The sequence below is a fragment of the Colossoma macropomum genome, unplaced genomic scaffold, assembly GCF_904425465.1.
Source record: "Colossoma macropomum unplaced genomic scaffold, Colossoma_macropomum, whole genome shotgun sequence".
Taxonomy (NCBI): Eukaryota; Metazoa; Chordata; class Actinopteri; order Characiformes; family Serrasalmidae; genus Colossoma; species Colossoma macropomum.
Window position 1 is genome coordinate 242,769 of NW_023495730.1, and position 12,419 is coordinate 255,187.

At 40.1% G+C, this 12,419-nt stretch overlaps 1 protein-coding gene across 1 annotated transcript; it reads right to left on the bottom strand.

Moving 5' to 3' along the window:
- Positions 1-8,303: 8,303 nt before the first annotated feature.
- Positions 8,304-12,041, bottom strand: LOC118802891 (histidine-rich glycoprotein). The gene is made up of 2 exons (XM_036563314.1): positions 11,996-12,041; positions 8,304-9,007 (listed from the first exon to the last, which is right to left on the bottom strand). Exons 1-2 carry the CDS (start codon positions 12,039-12,041, stop codon positions 8,304-8,306), a joined length of 750 nt encoding a protein of 249 aa, XP_036419207.1.
- Between the last annotated feature and the right edge of the window lie 378 nt (positions 12,042-12,419).

The following is a 12,419-nucleotide window of genomic DNA, read 5'->3' on the forward strand; positions in this document are numbered from 1 at the left end:
ACTCAATCAGGGCCACGCAGAATCCAACTTGTCCATTGTCCCGATAAACACACGTGCCATGTGGTGCCCACTCCATGTCCTCTCTCGGGGCCATGTCCTTGGTGCTGTTGGTTTTTGGTGCACCACACTCTAGGTGCTCTTTTCGTCACTGTCTCTGGGCAGCTGAAGACCAGCTCTATGGACATACTCTTTATCAGTGCACCGGAGCAGAGAGGCTTATGACAATATGTTATTATGACAATAACAATAACAGCAGCAAAAGCAGCAACACTGACTCGTGTGTTGGAGCTGGGAAAGTTCATATACGTGCAGAGAACATATGAAAGTGTGAAAGGCTGAATGTGTGTGAAAGAGGTGTGTCACAGGTTTCCTCTTTCACTTAAAATAGAAACAGCTAAGATTTGACCCACTTTAGCTTTGTTAGTATCAGCGCAGCTCAGTGAACAACAGAAGAACACAAATATCAGGATGATGATCTGCTGCACAAATGGACGGATAATCAGAAGAGAGCAAGTTCAACACTTTCAACACTTCTGTAAACACGTCCTTGCCTGCCTCACATCTACTTGGGTTGTGCGTCACACCAACATTACACAAGTGTCCGCTCATGGCCGACGGGGAGGAGGGGACAGTGAGGGGCAGATTATCCAAATGGAACACACTCACCCTCGGCTAGGTTCGCCTCCCCTGCTAGAAAAACCAGCACAGACCAGCAAAAACAGCATGTCCACCTGTAGTCTGTGCTGTTTTTCAGAAGTGTGATTGAGCTGATTGGACAGCCATGAAAACTTTGCAGTGCAAATCATTTTTTGAGAAGTTTGAACAAAGAGAATTTTCCAGTAACTGCTTTGTCTGGCAGTGAGCACTGTTGTAAAGCCATGATGTATCGTCAAGTCAAGTCAAAGTTTATTAGCGCTTTTTACAACCTGTGTCACAAAGCAGCTTTACAGAAAAAACCTAAAAATCTATTGCTTTCCTTTTGTTTTTATTAGACATGGAGCCCTTAGCATGTTAACTATCCAGCTAGCAGAGGAAAGTGATGGAGTTTTACTTTTTAAAGTACTTTTGTAGTTACTTTTTCATGCAGGTCCAGTTGGTGTTGGGTAACTTTTTCATTAAATGAAATGATTGCTCAAGAGGGTGCAAATACTTTCTCACAGCACTGTATATGTAACACTTGTTGGTAGCACATCTAACCCAGGCCTTCTCACAGGCACTTTCACGTCAGTCAGCTGTGTGATGAGAACCGTGTCTGTCTGTGGTGAGCGTGTCAGGTGTGGCTCTTCTGTGGTTTGAGATGTGATCTGAAATCTTTTTAGAGACATTGTTTTGAGAACAAGCGCGTTTCTGAAACTACACTGCGTTTGTGGTTTCTGACACATTATCTACTAATATCGGTATACGTATGTTACATCGCTCAAAATGGTAGCAGCAGATATACTGTGTGACCAAATGTACACTATATGGACAAAAGTATTAGGACACACCTCTTAGTCACTGAATTCAGGTGTTTTATTTAGACCCAGTGCCACAGCAAAATCAAGCACCAGCCATGCAGCCTGCCTTTACAAACATTAGTGAAATAATGCGCCATTCTTATGAGCTCGCTGATTTTGAGCAACCCCATTTCCAAAAAAGTTGAGACGGGGGCAATAAAAGACTGATAAAGATGTGTAATGCTAAAAAAACACCTGGAGATTAATTGGCAACAGCTCATTTACATGACTGGGTATAAAAAAAGCATCTCTTTCCGAAGTGAAGATGAGGAGGTGTTCACCACTCTGTGAAAGACTGCGCAGGCAAATAGTGCAACAATTCAAGAATAACGATTCTCTACATAAAATAGCAAAGAACTTTTGTTTTTCATCATCTACGGTACATAATATCATTACAAGATTCAGTGAAGCTGGAGGAATCTCTGTATGCAAGAGATAAGGGCAAAAAACAGTATTTGCTGGCCGTGATCTTTGGGCTCTCAGGTGGCACTGCATTAAAACCAGACATGATTCTGTAGAGGAAATCACTGCATGGGCTCAGAAACACTTCTAAAAAACCACTGTCTGTGAAAACAGTTCATCACTGCATCCACAAATGCAAGTTAAAACTCTAAAACGCAAAGAAGAAACCTAACTCTAAAAATAGAAGAAACCACAAATAAACAGGATCCAGAAATGCTGCCACCTTCTCTGGGCCTGAGCTCATTTAAAATGGACTGAGGGGAAGTGCAAAAGTGTCCTGTGGTCCAACAAATCAACATTTGAATTTCTCTTTGGAAATCATGGAAGCTGTGTCCTCCAGACAAAAGACCATCAGGCTTATGAGCACACAATTCAAAAGTCAGTATTCATGATGGTATGGGGGTGGATTAGCGCACATGGCATGGGTGACTGGCACATCTGTGAAGGCACCATTAATGCTGAATGATATATACAGGTTTTGGCAAAATATGCTGCCATCCAGACGACGTCTTTTTCAGGGAAGGCTTTGATTATTTCAGCAAGGCAATGTAAAACCACATTCCGCATGTATTACAACAGCATTGCTCCGTATTAAAAGAGTCCAGGTGCTAAACTGACCTGCCTGAAATCCAATTCTGTCACCACTGAAAACATTTGGCGCATTATGAAATGAAAAATTTCAACAAACGAGACTCTGAACTGTTGAGCAGCTGAAATCCTGTATCAAACCAGAATGGAAAATTTTCCTTTAAAATATGGTTTACATGAATTGCACATCATTGTATAGCACATAATTCAGTTCATGGAATTTCTTCCCTCGTTTTCCACAATCAACTCTGAGTGGTATTATTGAAAAGTGGAAGCATTTCGGAATCACAGTGACTCAGCCACGAAGTATCAGATCACGTCAAGTTCCAGAGCGGGTCGCCAGGTGCCAGGGTGCTGGAGTCACCGTCAAGACCAGAAAGTGCAATGAATGGAAGGATGCTAGGGCTTAAATGAAGTCCGCCTTCTGGACTATGGCTTGGCAATTCCAAAGCCCACCCTGGTCTGAGATTCTGACGAATGTGGGGGATAGATAAGGTTACTGGAATTGTGGATCCTGTGACAATGAATGGTTCTACACAATCTGTGAGATGAGTAGACAGGTATTGTGAGACACATGTTGGACACGCAAAACCAGAGCAGTTAGGACATAAAGAGGTAATGAAGAATTGATACTAAAGTTGAACTGTCACGTCTCTTGATGATGGATGGGACAGAGGTTTGTCAAACCTAGCTTCTACAGACCACTACAGACATGTCTGTAACAGATACCTCCTCAGCCTAGTGACTAATAGCCCGGCTCCACAGTTCACACCTTTGGCTAACCTGAAACCACACCTGAAACTAGTAATTACAATTAAGCACTGGATTCCACAAGACAGCCTTGTAACTAACAGAGTCTAAGCTGAGCAAAGTCTCAACTCAGAGCCTGACTTTACCAGCAGAAAGACAAATCCCAGTTAGAAGACACAAGCACACATAAAGGCATGGCTGAGTGAGTGTGGTGTGGAAGAACTTGACTGACCCTCACAGAGCCCTGACCCCAACTCCATCAAACACCTTTGGGATGAACTAGAACGGAGATTGTGAGCCAGGCCCTCTCGTCCAACATCAGTGTCTGACCTCACAAATGCTCTTCTGGATGAATGGACTAAAATTCACACAGACACTCTCCAACATCTTCTAGAAAGCTTCCCAGAAGAGTGGAAACAGTTAGAGCTGTTGGTGTAATGTGTAGGTGTCCCAATACCTTTGTCCATTTAGTGTATGTGGACACCTGACCATCACACCTGTATGAGTTTGATGGAAATCCCATTCCAAAACAATGGGCATTAATATAGAGTTGGCCCCCAATAACAGCCTCTACTATTCTTATGTTTTGAGGTCAGGGCTCTGTGAGGCCACTGGAGTTCCACCACACCAAACTCATCAAACCATGTCTTTATGGAACTAAAATGTCTTTGTATACTGTAGCATTATCATCACCCTTCACTGTAACTAAGGTGCCTAAACCCTGAAAAACAGTCCCAGCTCATGATCCCTCCTCCACAGTTGGCACTATGCATTCTGGTAGGTAACTTTTTCCTGGCGTTCCACCGAACCCACATTCATCCATCGGACTGCCAGATAGTGAAGTGTGATTCATCCCTCTAGATAACTCGTTTCCACTGCTCCAGAGTCCAGTGGTGTCGTGCTTTACACCACTCCAGCTGACACTTGGCATTGCCCATAGTGTTAGGCTTGTGTGCAGCTGCTTCGCTGTAGAAACCCATTTTAAGAAGCTCCCAACACAGTTCTTGGGTGATTAAACAGGTCAGTGAGGTTTATTTCCTCAACATTCAGACACTTAAACACCGTAATGTTAAAGGTTTATATTGAACTTCATCTTCCACTCCAGTTCAGCTGAATGAGATGTTAAATCTTGTGTTTTTAGGAGTTGTTGAAGTTTCCTGAAGCTGAAGAAGCGCTCGGTGCTGTAAGCTGACAGTCAGCTAAAGCTAACGGCATCTACACTTTTTATTTTGGTTTCCTAGGACTTCGTTTTTATGTAACGTCTAGAAATTAACACTCATTAGTCACAAATAAAATTGGAAACTACTTAAAATATACGTTACAGATAAAAAGAGAACCAACGAACTGAAAGGGGTCAGCTAGTTTACTGCTAACGTTACTTGCTGAGGTGATTTTTAAACTGAATGTACAAATACAGTCTACAGTTTTCACTTACAGTTCATTTTAATTACAGATTTGAGTTTACATAGAACAAGCTGATTTAAGTACATTTATTATAGGCTAACTTACATGAATACTGAGCTGTGACTGGTCTCCACTCTGGTGATGGTAAAAACTGATTAGCCATCAGTTAAAAATCATCAACTAATTATTAAATTGTATATCATATCAGCTATGCAAAACATGGGAAGTGCACTTTGAATGAACTTTCTTCCAATACAAGCTTTTAAACATATTTGGTGTTTTTTTACTTGCATTGATTAAAAGTCACTTCTTTTCCTAGATATTTCTGTACCTATAAAGAGCAGCAACACAGTAAAAATACATTAGAATTAGCAGCTACATTTCAACACCACTAAAAGCCAGTAAGTCCCTGAGAGAAAAGATTTCTTCTACACAGCAATTCCTTTACAATTGGCAACAAAATACAATAATATAATGCTTCTTTTCATCACCACCCCCTTTTCTACAGCTTTACTACAATATTTAACAAGGACAAGTGACTTTAAGTGAACTAAAGCATGGAAAACTGGTCTGCAGAAGCAAAACCAAGCTGCAGAATTAGAGTGATGGAAAGGTGAGTCAAATGATCTGATCACAATGTGTGATCAGCTCTGAAGTTCAGTTCATTTCATTTCACTATTTTGCTGCATAAGTAGCCTTTATTTTCAGTGGTCTTGGCCTCTTTTGGGGCTGTTCAGACCCCATCTTTTCAGACACTCTCAAAAGCATATTAACATCTGTGGATCAACATGAAGCGTGATTGACTCCTCTAGCCTGAGCTGTGCGCTTCACTGTTTTAAACTGCACATTGAAGATGAAAAAAACATCTTTTCCAGGAAAAAGAGCCATGTGAAAATGTGTGCCTTAAGAGACATCTTGTTATGTATTTTCAAACTTTGTTTCAGAGTACTACTCACAGATGGAGCTCTTTATTCAGTTCAGTTGCTGTGTTAAAGGTTCCTTTTGTAGCATATTGACAAGAACAACACAGTCTGAGCTGTGACTGCAATATACTACTAACTTACAGCCATGATGTAGAGCTACAGGTTCATATCACTTGAAACATTTGAAATAACATGATTAAATTTTATTTAGGTTGGTTTAAGAAGTTTTACAAAGCGCTTTGTGGAAAACAGTAATTATGTTACAACATAATGAAGAAAAAGAAATATCAATTTAACAGGATAAGGGTCTGACCCTAAAACCTGAGAATGTCTCAGTTGAGAGGAATATGAGTTTGGGTGAACTGCAAAATATGGACAGAACTACTATATACAGTAACAGACTTGTAGTCCCCGATGCAAAATCAAATCACATAAATGTGGGAAACTAAAACATTAAAGTACAAAGAGAAAACTAACTAATTAAACTAACAAAGACATTTTCTAAACCTCTTTTCCTTCTAGGTCACAGAGGTGGGGAGCTGGAGCCTATCCCAGCGGTCACTGGGTGGAAGGCTGGATAGAGCCTGGACAGGTCCTTATCAAAAACTAATAAATGTGATTTCTGTGGGTTCTAATATTCATTACTTTTTCCTTCCACATTTCTTAGAGCTAATGGATTAAAAGGTATGTCAGTTGTGGAATCTGCACACAAACAGCTCCTATACAGAATGACATCATGTGAAATAACAATAAATTCAAACAATAACAGGGTTCACATTCTGAATGTTAATAAAATGTGCTAGAAAATGGTGAAATTTGTATTCCGATACAGAAAACTTACAACAGAACAATACAAAACAAAATTTTATTTTAGAGTCTCACAGACTCCAGTTCCTATTCTGACAGACTAAAGACATAGTTTGGAGCTGATCATTTTTTCTACTCCATTTACTATCCCATCTCCAAAAAAGTTGGGACACTGTGCAGAATGTAAATAAAAATAGAATGCAATGATAAGAAAATCGTGTGAACCATATTTTTAAAGGAAAATACTACAAAGACAACGTGCACTGATAAAAAGCTGAGTGCTCTTTAGCCCGTAGGACCCAGTGTCCATGATTTCAAAAAGGATTTCAAATGTTGATTCGTCGAACGACAGGACACTTTTCCACTTCCCCTCAGTCCATTTAAAAATTAGCTCAGACCCAGAGAAGGTGGCAGCATTTCGGGCTCCTGTTTATGTACAGTTCTTTTCTTCTTCTTCAATTCTTTGTGTTTAAGAGTTTAATTAGCATTTATGGATCCAGTGATGAACTGTTTTCACAGACAGTGGTTTTCAGAAGTGTTTCTGAGCCCATGCAGTGAATTCCACTACAGAATCATATGTTTTAAATGCAGTGCCGTCTGAGGGCCCAAAGATCACGGCTGTTTTATGTTGAGAAATGTTATTCTTGAATTGTTGCACTATTTGATCGTGTAGTCTTTCACAGAGTGGTGAACCCCTCCTTGTCTTTACTTCTGAAAGACTCTCTGAGATGCTCTCCACTCGTACCAGCACAACACACACTAACACACCACCACCACATCAGTGTCACTGCAGCACTGAGAATTATCCACCACCCATCATCACCCAATGATCCACCCAAATGCTCTGTGGGGGCCCCGAACATTGAAGAACAGGGTGAAAGGACCAGATGTTTGTGTATCACCATAATATTTCACAAAAAACATGTTAACTACTCCATGACATACATGTTTGGCCATAACACCCACCACTGTATAAAATCCTTACATAGACCATGCACTGAAAGGTTCTTAAGGGAAGTAGCTCTTCTGTGACATTCCTTTAAAGAACCCTTGTGGAAATGTATACACATAACGTGTGCCCATTTCCATATTATTAAATTTGTAACATGAACATCATTTTTATTATTATTTGCAGTTTTCTCACTTCTGGCAAGAATTGAGTTGATGCACTATATTTAATTCATATGGACCCAATATAAACATGTGAAACAAGTAAAGTAAGTGCACTTTTTTAAGTTGTGGTCCTATAATCCTCATCTGAGAAACCTATTGTAAATAATACAATATTCCATAATTTACAGACCATAAAGCATAATCACCTTTCTTTTTGTGAAAACATCTCCATGGAAACAGAACCAGCTCCACAGCAACCAGACATCAACCTGCTACTATGATCATGAAATTCCATAGAGCTGAAAATGAAAACACAGTATATGTATATAGTATAATATAAATACTGAATATTACACACACTTTTGTTACAGCAAATCTTGGAATGGAGTGTGGTGAATTCTGTGTGAAATCACTGGAGGACTAATGCCCCCTATGAAAGAGTGCATTAGAAAAACCTCTCAAACATGTGACCTGACGGTGAGTAATAAACAAACTAATGTATGTGAACAGCTGCAGTGTGTGCTGCATGGATTTTATGTAAAATGCATTCATATAACATCATACATAAAATACACACAGCGTCCTGTATTAAAATCTGTTCTCAGTATCCAGTGCTAGATCATCTGATACAAGTAGCTCATATGAACCTTGAGTTGTTCCTCCAGATGAACCTTCAGTAGTTGTTTCAGTTTCTCGAGCCTTTGTAGTTCTTCTGTTAGTTGTGGATGTGGTTGTAGTTGTTTCAGTTTCTGGTGCCTTTTTAGTTCTTCTTTGAGATGATGTGGTTGTAGTGGTTGCAGCTCCTGTAGCAGTTGTGGATGTGGTTGTAGTGGTTGCAGCTCCTGTAGCAGTTGTGGATGTGGTTGTAGTGGTTGCAGCTCCTGTAGCAGTTGTGGATGTGGTTGTAGTGGTTGCAGCTCCAGTAGCAGTTGTGGATGTGGTTGTAGTGGTTGCAGCTCCAGTAGCAGTTGTGGATGTGGTTGTAGTGGTTGCAGCTCCAGTAGCAGTTGTGGATGTGGTTGTAGTGGTTGCAGCTCCAGTAGCAGTTGTGGATGTGGTTGTAGTGGTTGCAGCTCCTGTAGCAGTTGTGGATGTGGTTGTAGTGGTTGCAGCTCCAGTAGCAGTTGTGGATGTGGTTGTAGTGGTTGCAGCTCCAGTAGCAGTTGTGGATGTGGTTGTAGTGGTTGCAGCTCCTGTAGCAGTTGTGGATGTGGTTGTAGTGGTTGCAGCTCCTGTAGCAGTTGTGGATGTGGTTGTAGTGGTTGCAGCTCCAGTAGCAGTTGTGGATGTGGTTGTAGTGGTTGCAGCTCCTGTAGCAGTTGTGGATGTGGTTGTAGTGGTTGCAGCTCCTGTAGCAGTTGTGGCTGTGGTTGTAGTGGTTGCAGCTCCTGTAGCAGTTGTGGCTGTGGTTGTAGTGGTTGCAGCTCCTGTAGCAGTTGTGGCTGTGGTTATGCTGGTTTGGGCCTAGAAAATAACGTTCGTTGTTTTTGTTTGATTGGTTCAGTCTGTTTAGCGTCTGTCACGTCATGGTTTGTAGAATTTGATTAATTCAGTATCTGTATCATTGAGGCCGTTTACACCTTGCATTAAAATGTGTTTCATGTGCAGTTTTGCTTTAATTTGTCTATTTTATCTTATTACAGCTCTTCACTCATCATTTCATCACTGTATTTTATCACTGTATGTTTTCTCTTGCTGTATCAGGTCTCAGCCTTCTCCTCTCATCATTTCATATCTTCCTGTAACTAAAGCATTCATATCTCCTCCCTGACTGTACACTACAGTTTTTACAAAGCACAGTTCTATCTCGAAAAGGTTTGCTTTCATGAACATGACAAACTAGAAACTTGAAACAATTACATTTAAAATGTAATGTTTTCTCTTTGTTAATGTAGAAACAGTGGTTGAATAATTGAAGGTAAACCTAAATGATTTAATTGATTTTAAATAGTTTGACAGTTTAAATTAATAGACACTCCTTTTCTAACTTTTTCTAATAAAAGAAAAAACATATATACTTATCAGTAATGAGGAACAAAGATGTTGCGGTAATGAGAAATAGTTTTTTTTTTTTAAATATTCACTGAAATACACACATTAGTTATTTAATATTTTGGTCCAGCTCTCTCATTAATCTGCTGCTAACATCTCTAAAGAATAATATTTTTTTATTGACTGATATTATTATTGGTTTTTAAACATTACCTCCTAGTTTTTTTCTCTTTAGAGACTTTTGTCCTTATTGTATATTTGTCTTCTGTTATTTTTTGTTTGTTTTGTTTTGTTTTTGTTACAGTAAGTTAACCTAACGCTGAATTTGATGTTTGGTTACAGTTCACTTTTTGTCACTTCAATCATGATGGTGTTTGTATTTAGACCAGTTTATCCTGTATTGTTATGATACAGTTAAACAGACCCTTTTTGGGCTTCCAGTTGCCACAATTGTTCAGAGTTTCATCTCATGCTACCACAAGAAAAGCTGCTAATTATGGACACATTAGATGCGTGTGTGGTGTCTGAGACATTGTTTTAGCCTTATTTTGTTTCAATAATTTTTCAATAATTTTTTTCTTGATTTAGATGTACATGCAGGGCGCTGAAAGCCAAAATAGTCCCCAAAGAAACCAGATTCACGACTATTTCACCATCATCATCATTCCATATAAACTCAGAAGACTCGTGTAGGTTCACTGGTGGTTCTGGATAGTAAATAAAATGTCTATATTTGTGTTGTAGTCATGGCGACCTCTGGTTCCTATCATCACCACTGTAAAGACATCTGAACCATTTCACACCAAACCACTCTGAATCACTTTGAAAATGAAAATGTAAGAAATTTCAGTTTCAGTTTGAAGCTGTTGTAAAATACTCTATATATGTGCAGCCATAACTGCCTCAAAATAACTGGCTTCTGGATTAATGCAGAAAATCACTAAACACTGTTGTGCTGTTAATGGAATAATCTTTAACTGTAATGATTTTTCCAGGCTGAAACTCAGATGGCTCCTCCTTTATATTGTGCCATTGGCAGAAGAAGCAGACGCTGCACCCCGGCAGAGACAAGCTAAGCTTTTTCCAGTGAATTTCGGCATGTAGAAAATGGCAAAGCGAAAAATATCACATCATTTCACACAGTACTGCGTCTCTGTCAGACCTTAAAAGGTAATCTGATCAACCCCAGTCTGACTCAGGACCAGTGAAATAGTGGACCAGTGAAATAGTGGAAGACCTGGACGAAGATGCATTTGAACAACCATCCACTTCAAGCAATTCATGCAAAAGTACAACAAACTTCTTGTCTCAGGTATGATAACATAAAGCAGACTATTTTGTGAATTCCATTAGAAAGCAAGTAAAGACATAGCTGATTCAAACTGGTTTCTTAATAGGAAAGAATCATAAAATTACATGATTTCATTATTGTACAGAGTGCTTCTATGGAGACTTCCTGACCCTGCTCAGTGTCTTGTGCATGCGAAAAACACCTGAGACAGAATTCAAAAATCTTAAAATAATATGTTCATCAGAGCCTACATTATAGCACATGAAGAGTCTCAGTTGTTTGAGATCACAATTAAAAGATGCACATTCTCCACGATTGACATTGTCACAATTTTACATTGTGATTTCACAATTTTCAGTACATTGTTACCTAGTTTATTGGCAAAGTACAACTACTGGAATTTCACTACTCACTGCTGCTGATCATGTGTACACTTCCACACAGCAGAAGACAAAGGAACCCAACACGCTCCATCACGCCTGGACAGCAAGTGGACCAGACTGAGATACTTTCACATAAAACGTTAGGCTAAGACGGAAATAGCCCACATCGTGAGAAACACAGAACAGTTCCTCCTTTTCTCTCACAGCTAAACATGGTTCACGCAGTGTGATGACGTGTGACTCAAGACTTGTGAGATTTCAGCCAGAGAAAAAACACTAGAACCACTGACTTAATGCTGTAATTAACAAACGCCTTTTATTTATAGCCTTACGTGTGACTCAGTACAAACAGCAACGTGCAGCAAAACCTGCATTTAAGAGGAAAGATGACTCACACGTGGTTTGGATAGCAAGTTTAGCTATTGTGTTACTAGCTAATATGATTGGTAATTGAGCTGCAGTTGCCGGTTAATCAAGCTGAAGTTTTAATAAGTTAGATCAAATTACTTTAAAACTTACTAAACGTCAACATGAATCTCAGAGACTACTTGTTTGGCCTTGCACCCCAGAGGCTTGATCTCAGAGACGTAAGGCTCAACTTGCATTTGCAGTCTGGAACAGCTCGGCCTGCTAGAGTTGCTCACCTCAGAGACTCAAGACTCGACTCACATTTCAGAGAATCAAGATTTGACTTTTAGATTAAGTGACCCTCATTAGTCCCACAACGGGGAAATTTCACCTCCGCATTTAACCCTTCTGAGCAGTGAAACACCACATACACACTACGGGGCAGTGAGTACACTTGGCCAGAGCGGTGGGCAGCCCTATCCATGGTGCCCGGAGAGCAGTTGGGTGTTAGGTGCCTTGCTCAAGGGCACTTCAGTTATGTCCTGACAGCTTTGGGGATCAAACCGGTGACCTTTCAGTCACAATGCTGGTTCCCTAACCTCCAGCCCCGACTTGCAGTCGCACCTCAGGGATTCAACCCAGACTCACATCTCAGAGACCTGATTCACATTCACAACTCAGAGACTCGACTCAGACTCGCACTTCAGAGAAGGTTTTGCAACAACGTATATCACCCATGTGGAAAAGTGTTTGAAGATAATGGCCGTGGTTCGCTGGAGTCCCAGAGCCTCAGAAATTATTTGTAAACTCCAGTAACTTTCTTCCTCATTTCCTCTGGAATTTCTGATCATGGTGTGTCCTT

Excerpts from the sequence above, each read along its gene's own strand:
- LOC118802891 (XM_036563314.1), bottom strand. The coding sequence starts at position 12,041 with ATGGATAGGGCTGCCCACCGCTCTGGCCAAGTGTACTCACTGCCCC. Across the intron at positions 9,008-11,995 it reads CCAAGTGTACTCACTGCCCC|GCCCAAACCAGCATAACCAC; the intron begins GTAGTGTGTATG and ends GTTATTTTCTAG.